Below are 16817 nucleotides of genomic sequence, written 5' to 3'. Positions count from 1 at the left end.
ATGATAAATACAATAATGCAAGCCATGGAAACATAGAAGAGAAAATGTGTTGGGAAAGTACAAATTCCAAGATGGACAATTGTGGGAGTTACCAAATCCAAACACAAAAAAAGTGGAGTTGTCTTGTAATAAAAAAAAAAGACAAAAGATGTAGCAACATCAATCTTCTTAAAAGATGGTTAAATCTCGCTTACAATGTTTGTATCCATTTCTTTGGATTTTAATCACTGTATTAAGACATGAAACATAGTTGAAAGAGTTTGGACCTTTTTCATCATTCCCAATCTCATGGTTCTTTCTTCCTAGACATTCTTTTTTTGGTATACCATTCTATTACAATAGATTAAAAATCAAAATTAATTCACCGTCCATCCCTGTATTTTCAAAAAATCGAGTTTGGAGTTAGACTTTTAAACGTGCTACATATTGTTCTTGGTGAGAGTTTTATCTTTCAGTTCTATCGAGAGTTCAAGTACTTAAAAAGGCGATAATTTCATAAAATACAAACTCCTTATTAAATATTTGAAGAGATAGACACGCGTAATTGTACTTGAATTCATATTATTATTTGAATTCGAGTACAACCATACGTAATAACTTTTAAAAAAAATAATTTTCAAAGAATTATAAGATAAAACCAGAACGGAAAATAATAACTAATTAAATCTTCAACAATCATATATAAGTTGCATTGTTTTTTTTTTTAACTGCTCCTAGATTAGGTCAAGTGTTGCAATATTAATTGGTTCAAATGTTGATGTAACTGTAGCTTTCCAGAAAATTCTTAGAAGTAAAGTTTGATAATAAAAAAAAAATTCTTGTTTGATTTAATGTGTATATTTATATTTCTGGCTCAAACTTTTATGCTATGGGATGTGATATTTAATTTGTTTTTTATTTTTATTTTTCTTGTTTATTTTATGATTCATGTTCGGGATTCGTGATTATTTTAAATATTCATCTCTCATTGGATATGCAATGTACCTTCATACTTTTCGAATTTTGAAAATTTAATCCTAACTAAGTAGTATTAGTAACTGCTAAATTCATTAAGTTATGCTATTTTTAAAATATTATACGACAAATGTATTATCATATATATATAATGTCATGACAGCTTATTATTTTTACATATTACTAAAAGAAGTCAATTAATGAACTTTATAGTTCTTTGGGTCAAAACTGGAATTTTAAAATTTTAGAAAGTATAAGGTCAAATTAGAGAATATGAACTAAACTGACACCTTTATGTACGGTACAGTTTGGATGAGTTTAGGAATTAAAATTAACTAATTCAAAGGGTACAAAGAACATAAATAACTAAATTAAGGTATAGACACATAATATAAAAACTAATAACAAAACTTGATCATATATATGTGAATTAATATTTGATACATTAACAAATTATAATTTTTTATATATCATCATGAATTAAATGATGTCGTATCATTCAAAAAGAAGTCAAAAAAAAAATAATTTCATAAACATTGTCATTTATATCAAGACTGAAAATTTAAAACTTGAAAAGTATAAGAACTTAGAATGATTAAATTGAATAACATGGACTAACTAGTAATTGAACTTAAACAAACAGATTTAATTGTTACTGTTTGGGTTAAGACCAAAATTGACCAGTTCAAAAGTTACAGGGGCTAAAATTGATCAAATAAAAGTATAAGAATTAAATCCACAACTTTCACAAAGTATAAGGACTAATAGCATAATTTAACCTTTCCAAAAAATGTAGTTCATAAATATGTGTTACATTAGCACGTGGTCAGGACAGTCGTTGTAGTATAGTGGTGAGTATTCCTGCCTATCATGCAGGTGACCCGGGTTCGATCCCTGGCAATGGTGATTTTTTTTTCCATTCCAACGTACCGGATTGTCCAACCAATTTTTTGATTTTCCATTCCAACGTACCGGATTGTCCAACCAATTTTTTGATTCGAGTTTAATCGAGTGAAATGGTTCGAGTTAAATTAAAAAATTAAATATGTCAAATTAAAATATTATTACAGTATAACTAATTTCATATTAGAGTACATAAATTTAAAACTATATATATTTGAAAACTTTTTTAAAGCAAAATAATTAAAAAGGGTAAACTTGAATAATTAATTAACTTATTTAGGTCCCAAAATTATTATTTTATAAAATTTTAAAATTTTTATAAATATTTTGAATTTTTGAAAGTTGTTTTGAAATTTTTTTGTAATTTTTGTTTAAAGTGAGACCATTTTGCTCATTTTCAAAATTGACAGTAACCAAAAAGGTATTTACACCAATCAGTTATTCGAATTGTAAAATTTAACATGACTCGAACTTGAATTACTTATTTGAGTTGACTTGAATAACTCGATTCGATTAACTCGAAATTCAAATTTTTTTCGATTTGTTCTAATTGAGTTTTGTTCACCCCTACTTCTTGTTAAAAATTTCATTCATTTCTACTGTTAAAAACCGACATTATTGAAAGAATAACCAAACAATAACACGTGGCATGTCACTTATTCTTTATGCTGACATAGAATGACCAATTTTTAACCGTAAATATGAATAAAACTTTTAATAGAAAAGCCAAATTTTTAGTAGAGCGGACAAAATACAATTTAATTCTTAGTTTTTACCGAAAAAAGAAACCCAAAGGGTTAAATAAAAACATAGTTACATTCATTAAGCTGATACAATGTCATCACTACCACTAACATTAGATTTATAAACATGTAGACATGGCATAAATTACAGAGCAAAGATGCTAGTCATCTTAAGTAGTTACATATGTTACACCAGCAACTTCAACTACTGCCGGAACACGTTCCCCTCAATAACATTTCGAGCTTCCGGTGTTAAGACGGCCCCAAACCAAAACCCTGCCAATTATTATGGAAGCTGGATGACAAAGTTAGAATTGAAGCAATACAAGATCTCAAAGAGCAAAACTCCGGTTATTGAGTCTTCGGTTGGGATGGATCGGATTTATGTTAGACACGAGCAGGGAGATGGAAAGGAGATTATTAACATTGTATCGGGATAGGTTACATTTATAAATCATCGAGCTCAATAAGATGTGCATGCCTTTCGGCAGCCTTTTTCCGAGTAAAGATACCCCATCGAAGAGCTGCCTTTAACTTGAGCCACCCGACTACAGCTTTTCCAGATGAAGGAGAAGTTTCATTATCAAAACCGTAATTCAAAGCCAAGGTAGGGGTCATATATGTTGAGGAATAAGGATGGCTATCGTCGGAAGCATTAAACGGAATGTGATCTTGATTTCCCTTGCTAAATATACGAATCAAATGCTGCATATCTTCGTTTGCTAGCATCTCGTTGTTACTTCTCATTCTCATCTCCTCGTCCTCCGAGAAGAAATCCTCAACTCCTTCAGGAATATTTGAAGTGCCAACATTATTGAAACCTCGCACAGTCGACTGAGATGGACCGTGGACTAGTTCATTATCGTTGACCAAGGGGTTTTGTAGAGGGAATGAAGCACCATTTAACAGAATCGTGGCATTAAGGTGTACATTTTGTGATTCATTCGCTAATCTACCTGCCATACTATCGTCATAACCTAGAAAAACAGAGAACATGATCAATAACAAGCATGGGTACAAGACGGTATGTACTCAAATTAGTTTGAAAAAACCCGGGAACTTTATACCTCTGACAACTAGATCAGAATCCATTGAAGGCTGCCCTGTAGGAACTCGAACTGACAGAGTTGGTAGAATCTGTTGTTGACTAGTCGAACTTGTATGCAGATCCATCGGAAGTTTGGCTCGGCAAGTATCCAAACTATCATCTTCGTTACATCCTAATAAAGACTTACCATCATACTCTATAACATGAATCCAATTTTCGTATGCCTTCTTCACCAAGATATCCACATAAACCTACAAGATTGTAACGATTGTAAGTTTTCTCACAACGTATATCAAAACCAGCAAGTTTCTTTACCTTCTGATCATCGGAAAGTGAATCAGATGCATAATACTGTCCATTAGCGATTAAGCCATTCAACTCGTGGATGTTGTTGAAGACTATGCCGACACTCCTCACGTCATCGCGGTAATAGACATAAAGTTTCTCGCTTAGAACACAAGTTTTCGCATGTTCCACTAGAACATCCCACATCTTGTTAGACATTCCACTTCCAAGTATCTACAAGAAACGGATCGAAAATCAGTTACAAACGGAACAACAAAATATTTACGAGTGATTTATGGATAAGACACTTACTTTTCTCAGCCTCTGGGAGTCCCTAACCACAAGTCGTAAGAAGTCTTCAACTGTGAAAATTCCAGCTTTATTAAGCCTCTTGTGAAATGACCCGTCTTTACCAATCTTCTCTAATCTCCAAACCTCATCGTTTAATGCGGGTGGATAGTGTTTTTTATATACTGTTAATGAAAAAGAATGAAATTGTAGCGATTTACCGACTCTCAAACAACTTTAGAAACAACAAAAGTTAAGAACTTACGTTCTCCTCGATGATCCTTAACGGTGAAAGCGTCGGTTTTTGCTTCACGAATACGGAAGCCTTCACAGCAATCAGAAGCAACCTTTAGACCTAACCTGAATTTCCTGCTCCTAATCCAGCTCGAGTTATCGGTAAACGATAGCTCCCCTAGTGTTCCTACACCTTCGTTCAACACCACCTGTAGATCTCCGGTTAGTAACGGTCTCTTCCCGTCACGTTCCTTAACAACATGGCTATCAAACTCTTCTTCAGTCCAATTATCATCATCCTCGTTGTTGAAATCACCCTCGAGCACCACAACATCTAGTTTCAAAGAAGACTCTGGACCTGATGTAACGACGTGTCCGGTGTTTGCATCGATCAAAACAATATCTATAGCAGCACCCTGTTGTCCTTCAACTTTCCCTCCGGTAAAAAGAGGAAGGGACAACCCAGATCGAAAGTGCAGCCGTAAATTTCTTCCATTAGGCCCTTCAATCTGTTTAGGGGAAGACCTGCATCGTGTAAACAAAAACACAAGGCACCATTATCACAACTTCGCAAAAACACACTAATGGCAACACGAAAACAGATTAATTGCAGTCGATCGAGACTCAAGAGAGGCAATCATAAATGTCTTTGGACATTAATAATAGAACCTTGTCAAAGAAAATATGTGCAGAACATGGTATCTTAAATTGAAAGCAATAAAGGACCACAAAGTCTAATAGACAATAATGTTATCAGTCATCACAAGCACAACAGTAATGGAAACATACAAGAAAAAAACAAACAAAATACACAAGTACACACCACTGTACCTCCAAAACCTCTTCTTCATTATTTAGCAGTAAAAATCATCATGGAAGTTTGTCAATGACCAAAAACAGGGTAAAAGTACTATAGAAACCCTTGTACTAGGAGTTAGATTGCATTTTGCTTCCTCTATTCAAAAAATTGAGCAAATAAGTCCCTGGACATTATTTAAGAATAAGGTACATGTGGTGTAACTTTCTAGTTATTTTGTCAGCAACTCCGGTTTTTAACAGTAAAAACAGAAAAAATCAATTTGCTCATTAATCTAATACACCAAGATTAATTTGCTCATTTTTTTAATAAAGAGAGCAAAATGCAATCTGACTCCTAGTACAGGGCCTACATGATAGTTTTACCCAGAAAAAGAAAAGGGAAAAAGAAAAACTTCCAGAAGTATTAAAAACATTTTCCTCAATATTATCACAAAATCTAAGGAGAATAAACAAAAAGTTCATAATTAGCAATAAGCTTAGAAGCGCTTACAATAAACAAAAATGTTATCATAAGCACAATAGAAGTGGAAACACACAATGAAATTTTGCAAAAGCATTTTACATACTTAGTAGTAAGTTTGGCAGGGCCTAATTTGGCTAACGCACGTTCCACTTCTTCACTAACCTGCTCATATTACATGTACCAAATTAGAACATGAACTAAGTACGAAGTTAAATAAATAAAAGAAAGTGTTAAATCACTATTTAGGACCTGAAGCTGGCAACTATTCCCACATTGGGGACTGAATTTTTTTTTTGTTCATGTTAAGCCCTAAACTTGGCATTTGTTCCTACATTGGGACCTAAGCTTTAGGATTTTCAAAGACTAACTTGGATAAAAAAAATTTCAAGCCCTAATATGGGAACAATTAGCAAGTACAGAGCCTAACTTAGACCAAAAAAAACTGTTCAGGCTTCAATCTGAGAAGAGTTGCCAAAGTTTAGACCCAATAACTGATTTAACCAAAAAAAAAAATCCAGAATCTTACAACTCTTCTGAGAATAGGTTCTAATGATGAACATAGTTTCTGTAAACTATCCACCTTCAAAGCTTCAACAATCACACTGCATTAAGGTCAAAGATTTTATGTTAACAAAACAAAAATGTATACATATATATACATGCATGCATGCATATATACACAAGCAAGAAAGCCATGGATTAGTTTTTTCAGTTTAGTAAAGCTTTGTAAGTTAAGATACCGCAACTTTATACTAACACCCATAAAGAAAACAGTCACATAAAAACAATGATCATCACCTTTTTCTCTCTACTCAACTTATTTTTAAAAAAAATTATAATTAAAATAATCCAAAATTATTACTTTTTTTTATAAAGAAATCCAACTTCTCATGCACAACTCTCTTTTTTTCCAACATCACTTCACTGAAGAGTTCAATAAAATACATTCTCTTTTTACATCAAGAAAATCACACACACAAAAAAAGTGTTTGATTTGAAAATATTTTTGAAATACTGAAAAGATGAGAGAGTAAAGGGATAAAACCTAGCGAGAGCAGGTCGTTTCCTATCAGGTCCTTCATCTCCAGAACTCGAATCCAAACATCTTTTCTCACTCGCCACATTATTCGATCTCTCAGTGTACTTCGTTTCCATTTTGCTGCACACTGAAAAACCTGTTTGGTTCACGAGAAAAAAAAAACCCAACTTTTATCAAATGTATTCAACAACATAAATAAACAAATAAATAAAAACAAATTTCTCTCTCTTATCAAATTTCCAGGAAAAAATAGTATTTTATCATTTATCATAGAAAAGCGAAAAGACGGCAATTTTGGATTTTTGTAAATTAAAAAGCACTGAGGAAAAGTCGGCGAATTTTCGTTTTTGTTTTCAAGTAACGAATTTCTGTAACTATAGCTAAATGGTCGGATTCGCATAAATTAAATTCTCAGTCACAAGCTCTGATCAGATCAGAGCCGTAGAATTTTTTCGCTAAACTACACTCAATTCTCTCTGAATTATCACCAAGTTTACATTTTAATCATTTAACTTTAAAAAATTACAAAATAGTTATTAAACTATATAAATAGGTTCATTTAAATCATTGAATCACGAGTGTTCATAGTTCGGTTAAAATCGAATTAACCAACCGAATCGATTTAATTTCGTTAATCAGTGGGTGGCCGAATTTAGTTCAATCAATTAATAATTTTTTAAAATTTCAATTATTGGTTAATTCGGTTCAAAATTGAGAAATTAACTGAATTAAACAATATATTATATATAATATATTTGTTATATTAGCAAGGTATTTTTTGAACTATTTTTTTATATTAATCAAAATAAATAATATATATAATATAATATATATTTGAACTATTAAAAAAAAAAGAAAATGAACATTAGTGATCTGTTTTTTTATATGTTTTATACTTAATTTAACCAAAAGACAAAAACATATAAATTTCAGTTAATTCAGTTTTGGTTCACTTAATGTATTTGAAAAAATATTCCGTTCAGTTAACGGTTAAAGATTTTTACATTTTGGATAATTCGGTTAATAGTAATTCAGTTCTGTTAATAATCGAACCTACCGTTTGAACACCCCCATACTGAATGATTTGAAAGTTTTTATTCAAATTACTAAACTAATAATTTTTTTTATTAAAAAATTCAGCTAGCGAGTTTGAAGTGATGATTCAACGATTGGTATCGTGGATACCCATTGACTAGTAAAACAACATACCTTATATCCAAGTTGATCTGACGGTCAATATCGAAAATCAGAGAAGAAAACTATCTGAGATTTTGGTTCGCAAATTCATGACGTTTCAAAACTGTTTCATGAAAAAGGAATTAAACTATAAAAGAGAAGGGAAAGAAAGTTTTCAATTAGTGCAGGTGGTGCAAACAAAGAAGGTTATAGAGTAGAAATTTTAACAGCCTAACCACGTGGCTTAAATGGAAGCTTTTGAATGATTCAGGGATCATTTTATAACTTTTTAAAATTAAGTGACCAAAACGTAAAGTTAGTGTAATTTAACTCTTTTTTTTTAGTTTTAGACCGTACTCTTTTATATTTTTATATTTAATTCTTACGTTGGCCGTACTCATTTGTTTTTTAAATTTATTATTGGAAATTGACTGATTTGCCTTTTTTGGCCAAACAAGGCGCTGTTTTAGTATCTTTGGATAAATTTCACCTAAGGTCACTAAAGTATTAGTATGTTTACATTTTGGTCACTTAACATCAAAAAGTTACAAAATAGTCACTAAACTATTCATAAATTTTCATTTATGTTGTTGGGTTGTTAAAACCGTTGTTATATAACATTCTCTATTTGTACCACCTGTATCAATTGAAAGCTTTCCCTCCCTTCTCTTTTGCAGTTTAGTTTTTTTTTTAAATCATGAAACAACTTTGAATATCACGAATCTGTAAACTAAATTTCAAATAGTTTTCTTCTTCAATCTCCAACGTTGACCTTTGTATCGGCTTGGATCTAAGGCGTGTTCTTCTACTCATTGATGGGTGTTAATCTACTGCATCGATCGTCAAATCGTCACTTGGAATTCACTAACCGGACTTTTTAATAATAAAAAACTTAATAGTACAGTAACTTAAATAAAAACTTTCGAATATTTTAATGAATTAAATGAAAATATTCAAATAGTTTACTAACTATTTTGTAATTTGTTGAAGTTAAATAATGTTTTCTTTAATTATACGAAACATTTAAATATTTTAGCTTTTTTACATTAATTATTAAATGACATGGAAATTATGCGAAAAAATAATGATTAAAAAATACATTTCACGAAGTTAACGAATGAGTTAGCAAATTATTAGTATTTTAATAATTTTGGACTAAAATAATATAAAATAAAATGATAAGTTGGGTGACTAATTTGTAATTTTTAAAGTCGAGTGACTTAACAAAAAAATTTCTAATAATGGGATGACCATTTATATAGTTTACCCAATTACCGGTAGTCACCCAACTACTGGTAGGTTTAAAAAAGGGTAAACTACACTTGTAGTCACCCAATTACCGGTAAGTTTTTTTCCTGGTCAACTAACTACGAAAAATTACAAAATGGTCATCAAGCTATTCAATTTTTTCTCTTTTGGTCACCGGTTGTTAAATGGCTGACGAAAAGATGATGTGACAATTTTAAATTTGACATAATAGTAACTTTAACCCTCAACATTTATACATTGTGTCAATTTCGTTTTGATTCTAAAAAATTTAACCCTCAATGTTTACACAATGTGTAATTTGGTCTTTTTTTAAAAAAAATTACTTTTATTTGTGACATTTTCACCTGAAATGCTAAAAAAAAACAAATCTATCAACTATATCTGATCAAAAATATATAAAAAATAACACCCAAAAATCTAAGATAACAATTTTCATATTTTATCGTTCTTTAAAAATTAACCCTTAATGTCACAAAAAAAATTAGAGCGGTAGAAACAACAACAACAAATTACACAACGTATAAATGTTGAGGGCAATTTTTTTGTAATCAATACTAAATTGACACAATGTATAAATATCGAGTGTTAAATTTATTATTATGCTAATTTTAAAAGCTGCCAAGTTATATTTCCGTTAGCAATTTAACGGTTGATGACTAAAAAAGAAAAATTCAAATAGTCAGGTAACCAAAAGGAAAAAATTTTGGAAGATTATTTTGTAACTTTTAATAGTTGGATAACAAAAAAAAATATTAATAATTGAGTGACTATCAGTATAAATTATCCTTTAAAAAGATATAAATTTAGACGTGGCACGTACATTGACACATAGTTGATGATGTAGACATTAACATGTTCGAGTGGGTGTTGGGTGTCAAAATGGCATGGCACGTAGGACCGTCCTATTGTTGAAGATAAAACAAGGTTTCAATGTGAACAAAAAAAGTCTTTCATACTTTGAAATTTAAAATTTTGTACTTATATTTTAAGTTTAAAATTTTAAAATTTTATATTTTTTATTTAAAAAATTAGTTATGTGGTTGTTATAAATAAAAGTAAAATAATTCTTTTAGCCTCAATATTTATTATTCCTATCAAGGTAATTCTTACTTGTTAAAAGTACATAAATAATTATAAAAAATGTTTTAAAATTAAAAATTAAAAATTATTTTGAATTTTCAATTAAAATTTTTAAAAATTTCTGAAAATTAAAAATTCATTAAAATTATAAAAAATAAAAATATTTTTTAAAATTTATAAACATGAAAAATATGAAATTTTCAAAAATTCAAAAATTATTATTTTGTACTCCATGAATAGTAATAAGGTCTGTTTAAACTTTAAGTCATTCGTTTTTTATATTTTAAATTAGATTAATTATATATCAAATTTTTTTATGTAAATTTAATTATAAACCATATAAAATATTGGTATCCTTTTACATGAAGTTTTATGTGGAATTTTCATTGATCAGAGCAAAGGACACCATAATATATGTAAATAGGTATTTTTTTATGATAAATATATATTTTTTGTTATGAATTTTCATTGAGTTGTCGGTTTTATAAAAAAAAAAACAATAATTGAGAAAACGGTTATGGGGAAAAAGCCCTAATATTTTGTTGTTAGTAAAAAATTACATATTATTTTAAAAGAAAGTTTATTAGTTAATTTTATAAAGAGAGTCATATCATTTGGGAGAAAAATACTCGTTATTAGCGATGAGGACAAGCTCCATCAATACGTTAAATATTTTGCATTAATAGAACAATTACGGTACGTTGATAATTGAATTTGTCATAAATTAAGCATGATATATCTGGAGTGATTACAAACACTTATAAGGATAAGAAAATCAACCTCAATGATCTTAAGTAGTGGGTAGAACCGATAAAAGAACCGAGCATCCATCAAATTGGAAAGGAAAGTGACAAAATAATCCCTAAAATCACTTGCAAAAGTAAGATTAATAAACTTATACAACGCTAGACAAAAACTTTCAAAAGTAGAAACTTATTAAACAATAGAAAACAAACAGGGTACAAACAGACTCATGAAATCATTTATTATTTTGAAATATGATCAAAACTGAAACAAATTAAGAAACCAACAATAACCCACCATTTAAGTATATCTATAGCCAACCCACTTACTAAGTGAAACTGTTGGTGGCTGGTCGAGATTCAGCAACAACAAACGTCATTATTTGTCTATTACAACTTATGAAGACAATCAAAATACCTATAAAATAAAACGGGAAACTGAATTTACAATGTTTTTTTTTATACTATTCAGGAAAACTATGGATGATAATGGGGTTGTTGAATATTTTTGAAACATTTTTTAATTACTGTGATTATTCTTAGATATGTGTTTTTACTTAAGTTTTGATGGTCGATTAGGTGCGATGCGGTGTGTTTAGCTTACTTTTTGTCTCACGCTACAGTATTGCTACAGTATCTAATCTCACCACCATCGCTATTTTTACACTAACCACAGGTAAACGCACCGCCCATCCAAACTCACCCTTAGTATTATTTTTTATGTTTGGGTGATTAATGGATAGAAAAAGGGATGACCAGGTCAACCAAGCTATATCTTGATTATCCAATGAAATAAAAAACAAAAATGGCCCTTGCCTTTTTTTAGATTAGCTATTTTCTTTTGCTTACAAAAGATAAAAGGGAAATTAGCCTTTTGTTTTTTTCCCTTGATTGATGACAGTTTCCTTTTTTTCTCCTTTGGGTCACCTCATCTTCCTCTTAGGATTGCTAATTAGCAGTCAATGAAGAGGAAGAAAGACCCAAATCCAAGAAAAAAGAAGTCATTATTACAAATTCAGTAATAAATTTTAGATTTACTTCATCAAAATTAAAAGAAAACCCTGTGTTCACACGAAAAAAAAGTAAATAAATTGAGGCAAAATGAACGATTTAATCTCAAGTTCGTTCAGGAAATATACTGACCTGAAACAACAAGCGTATATGGACGATATTGAAGCCGGCAATGAAACGGTTAATCTCGATACGTTCTTCGAAGATGTTGAAAATGTTAAAGAAGACATGAAAGGAGTTGAGAAGCTTTATAAAGCACTGCAAGAAGCCAATGAAGAATGTAAAACGGTGCATAATGCTAAAACAATGAAGCAATTACGTTCTCGTATGGATTCTGATGTTGAACAGGTTCTTAAACGAGTGAAAGTCATTAAAGGGAAGCTTGAAGCCTTGGAAAAATCGAACGCCACGAGCCGGAATGTTCCGGGTTGTGGACCCGGTTCATCTTCAGATCGGACTCGAACATCCGTCGTTAGCGGGTTAGGCAAGAAATTGAAAGTAATGATGGACGAGTTTCAAAGCTTACGAGCAAGGATGCAATCGGAATATAAAGAAACCGTTGAACGTCGATATTTCACGATCACCGGCGAAAAACCTGATGAAGACACGATCGAGAACTTGATTTCAAGCGGCGAAAGTGAAAGTTTCCTTCAACGTGCGATTCAAGAACAAGGAAGAGGTCGAATCATGGACACGATCTCCGAGATCCAAGAACGACACGACGCCGTTAAGGAAATCGAGAAGAACTTGATTGAGCTCCACCAGATCTTCCTCGACATGGCGGCACTCGTCGAGGCTCAAGGTCAACAATTGAACGATATCGAAAGCCACGTCGCGCATGCGAGCTCGTTCGTCCGGCGAGGTACGGAACAACTCGAAGAAGCGCGCGAACATCAAAAAGCGTCGAGGAAATGGACGTGTATAGCGATTATTGCTGCGATTATTCTCATTTTAGTCATCCTTTTGCCATTGTTGCCAACTATTATAACTCTCATAAAGACGAAAAAGATATGATGGTGATGATTAAATACTTTATACGTGATATTATTTTTTCGACATCCCATCAAAATTCTTTTTTTCCGGATTCGGATATTACAGATTCGGATATTTTTAAACTGTTATTATCAACTTTTGAACTCGAAATTTTTGAATCTTTGTAATTCGAATTCGAGAATTCATATATCTGAATTTGGATAACAATATTCATTTTATTTTTGTATATTATAAATTTTGGATATCTGAATTCAAATATATTCTTCGTTTTTCTTTAAATAAGATGATTATATTTTTATAAAATGTTCTTTAAAAATGTTCAATGTAGTACTCGAATTTTCAACTTTTATATATAAAATGTCCAATATGATACATGCACTTCGAAAATGTCTAATGTGTTGCATGAACTATTAATACGTGTTTTTATTGTGGTACTTGATATACAAGTATCAAATGTGACATTATCCCTGAATAATATTATTTAATTGACATAATGATAAATTTAGTCCTTAATATTTATGAATTTGACCTTTGTTTTTTTTTTAGTTAAATTTGGTCGTTAAATTTTTAAAGAGTCAAGCTTTACTGTTAACCTTTCAAAAAAAGTGCAATTGTTGTTATTTTAATGAGAATATTAACTAAAACATTAATTTTTTAAATATGACCGGTCGTATGACAATCCATGTGTATTCATGTTTATTTTAAATTATGAACTTTTTATAGTTTTTTTTTAATATTTTTTTGACGTTGGAAATGAAGTGTTATGAGATGGTATACTGTATTCCTAGTATTGATGAAATGATACTACAGTACTTATAAAATTTGTTAGATATATGTGACCCAAATTCTTGTTAAAATAAAATACAAGTGGCAAGATATGGTACAAGCTGCACAAGTGAAATCCATATAAAAGTATACTACCTCTATTTGATGTTGATTAGAATAAGGTGTTTTAACTTTACTGCATTAATTATATTTGACTTTGATTAGGATATAGTTTACAAACATATAACTAGACGTAGTTGTCTCTCCTCTTGTATCATTCGAATTTGACATAGTAAATTTTCTTCTCCTCTGCCCATGGTTTTTTTCCAAAAAAGTTTCCACTTAAAATCTGTGTTATATTTTTCTTTCTTTATTTCTTTTTTGATACATTATGATCATTATCGACATTCTATTTTCACAAAATTATTAATAAAAAGATCAAATTGTAAAGAATTCAAAAGTATGTGTGTTGTTCTAAAAAATAAATAACTAAAAGTGAAGTTAATTTTGTTACACATGACCATGTAGACAAGATGCGAACTAGTGTGATATAGATGACATGACATTAGGAAACGTTTAGCGCTCTATCTATTATGTTAATGCATTTCAGTGCGATTGTTCTATTATTGCACTACAGTGTATATTTGTATTATTTTCTTAGATCCTGCATGTTTTGTTAAGTCTACATTGGACATTTGTTAAATATTAAAGGACAAAATAAAGTTATGATCGATATGATAAGTTTATGTGTTAGTGAAAGGAAACGATAGCGAATTAAATTATATTAAATAAGTTATAATATAGAAGTTCTAATGTTAATATGTTCTAAAATTATTTAATATAATATTAATGTACATTATTTATAATTATTTAATGTAAAGGTAAAATTAATATAATTTGGTATGTTTTGATTATATCTGCTTTTTTTGAGACAATGCCTAGAACTATCCATAACCTCTCCCAACCCATAAATAGGAGGATAATGCGTTTTAGCGCATTTGAACCCATGTCCTCCTACATAGTATAGTGACCTTTTATAAATTTGATCTAAATCCAAACGAATGAAAACTTTTGGGTGAATATACCTGAGAGGTCCCTCTATTATAGGGATTTGATCAAATTAGTCCCTCTACTATTAAATGGACAAATTTATTCTCTACACTATTAAAAAGAATCAAATAAAGCCAAATTCAAAGTTATTATTTTTATAGTTTTTATGATTCTGTAAATGAAATATTTTATTTCGAGTTGAACTACGATAAAAAATAATAATTTTTAAGATATTTTTTATACAATAAATGTTATATCAGTTACAATTTGTACTTATTTGATCCAATCCCTATAACGAAGAGACATCCTTCATACTTTAACCCTAAACTGCTCTAAAAAATGAAGACTAGAGATGATCAAATTATAAGTAAAGGACTAAATTGATAAAAAAAATACATGGAACAAGGACGTTTCATAGAATTTGACCAAAATAAAAACAAATGTCTCATTTATTAAATTTTCAGATCAAAATTTCAAGCATCACTAGGTTGAGCTGAATTGCTGCGTTGAAGCTGCAGCTCAAGCTTCATCACTTATCCAATACTACGATTAGGCAAAGCTGCCATAAACGAATTATAAGAAGATTCCAAATCAAAATGTAATTGTCTAGCTTGTTCTTCTTTCAATTCGTCCGCTGCTTCCATTTTCGATAACATCAAAATCCATTGATTCACCTTCATCTTCCCTTCGAAATCAACCGGCAAAATACTAAGTTTATTGAGCGACAACGAAAGATCGGTCAATAACGGGTGCAATTGATCAACCGCCACCATATTAAGCTTCAATGAATCCATGGCGGTAATGAAATTTTGTACGCATTCCGCCACAAAGGCAGCCGTTCCTTCCGTCGAAACACGACGGTGTTCCACAGTGGCGGGTACTCCAGAGGTTACTAAACGGTATAAAGCGGCTGGGCAATCCATTTTGTACGTGTCTGCAAAGCGTTCGATGCTGGGCATTGTATCTTTGAGAGCGGAAGCTAGGGTTTTGAAATGGGCGATGAGTTTTTGACATTCAGGTTCGTATGTAGATGATGAAATGATATCTCTTATGTAAGCTTTTTCGAGCTTTTCTGTTGTTTTGATAATGGCGTAAATCTCTGCGAAATTTTCGTAAGTTTCTCTCTCGCTCTTGTCGTTCCATAGCTTAACCTCCATAAAAAAAACAATGATCTTTTTTATGAATTCTTGCGCATGGATCACTAATGCTCTTTTCTTTCTATCTGATTTTCTAGGGAACCAAACAGAAAAAACCAACAAAGAAAAAAATACGCTCAAACAACATGATGAAACAGATGATCGAAAACTAAAATCGAGAAAAAAAAACCCACCTTAGATCATCACGAAATGAGTAAATCCGCGAGAAAATTATATGTTGATAGATCAAATTAAAGGGAAAAGGAAAATCACGAAAAAAGAGAGGAGAAAAAAGCGGCTTCGCATATAATGGTAATGGCTCTTTGAATGTTTTGCAGAGAGAAAACGGAGGAGTGCATGTGGGTGGAATTTATTATAACGTGTGTCGGAAGTTATTGGGATAAAATAACATTTAGTCCCTAATTTTGGTAATTTTTTTATAATTTGGTCCTTCAATTTTTTGCCTACATTAATTCTGAAACTTGATGACTTTTTTTATTTGGTCTCTAAACTTAGATTCTGTTATGTCATCACCTAAAATAAATAAAAATAATTTGCACAATCTTAAAATATCACGTCATCGTATTTTAATAAAATCCAAATTTATGATTAAATTAAAAAAAATGTCAAGTTTTGAAACTAATTTTATCAAGTTTTTATACTTTCATTTTTAACTTTTAATATGTATTATTTAGATATATTTGATTTAGATTTTGGTTTGTTTGGGGTTAATCAAAATTATTTTGGTTCAATTAATTTCATTCTCGATTTTACAAGAATTATTATAAAAATCTTTTATTTGTTTCTCTTCGATGGAA

The 16817-nt window shown here is 30.6% G+C and overlaps 3 protein-coding genes and 1 non-coding gene across 4 annotated transcripts; 2 read left to right on the top strand and 2 right to left on the bottom strand.

The window, feature by feature from the left end:
* Positions 1 to 1788: 1788 nt before the first annotated feature.
* On the top strand, positions 1789 to 1860 carry TRNAD-AUC (transfer RNA aspartic acid (anticodon AUC)). The gene has a single exon. It is a non-coding gene; the product is annotated as a tRNA-Asp (tRNA).
* Positions 1861 to 2654: 794 nt separating this feature from the next.
* Positions 2655 to 7146, bottom strand: LOC121202873 (calmodulin-binding protein 60 B). The gene is made up of 8 exons (XM_041096339.1): positions 6783 to 7146; positions 6264 to 6339; positions 5841 to 5899; positions 4487 to 4980; positions 4246 to 4406; positions 3964 to 4167; positions 3668 to 3899; positions 2655 to 3577 (listed from the first exon to the last, which is right to left on the bottom strand). Exons 1-8 carry the CDS (start codon positions 6890 to 6892, stop codon positions 3048 to 3050), a joined length of 1866 nt encoding a protein of 621 aa, XP_040952273.1. The 5' UTR covers positions 6893 to 7146; the 3' UTR covers positions 2655 to 3047.
* Positions 7147 to 11926: 4780 nt separating this feature from the next.
* Positions 11927 to 13266, top strand: LOC121218696 (syntaxin-124). Its single transcript, XM_041096338.1, has one exon. The coding sequence runs from the start codon at positions 12146 to 12148 to the stop codon at positions 13067 to 13069; it is 924 nt and encodes a 307-aa protein (XP_040952272.1). The 5' UTR covers positions 11927 to 12145; the 3' UTR covers positions 13070 to 13266.
* A 1981-nt stretch (positions 13267 to 15247) lies between these two features.
* LOC107961523 (vacuolar protein sorting-associated protein 28 homolog 1) lies at positions 15248 to 16345 on the bottom strand. Its single transcript, XM_041096337.1, has 2 exons — positions 16194 to 16345; positions 15248 to 16093 (listed from the first exon to the last, which is right to left on the bottom strand). Exon 2 carries the CDS (start codon positions 16018 to 16020, stop codon positions 15397 to 15399), a length of 624 nt encoding a protein of 207 aa, XP_040952271.1. The 5' UTR covers positions 16021 to 16093; positions 16194 to 16345; the 3' UTR covers positions 15248 to 15396.
* Positions 16346 to 16817: the final 472 nt, after the last annotated feature.

This window comes from Gossypium hirsutum, chromosome D06 (assembly GCF_007990345.1).
Source record: "Gossypium hirsutum isolate 1008001.06 chromosome D06, Gossypium_hirsutum_v2.1, whole genome shotgun sequence".
Lineage (NCBI taxonomy): Eukaryota > Viridiplantae > Streptophyta > Magnoliopsida > Malvales > Malvaceae > Gossypium > Gossypium hirsutum.
Note: the sequence above shows the minus strand (reverse complement) of the source record. Positions and strands in the feature narration are given on the sequence as shown.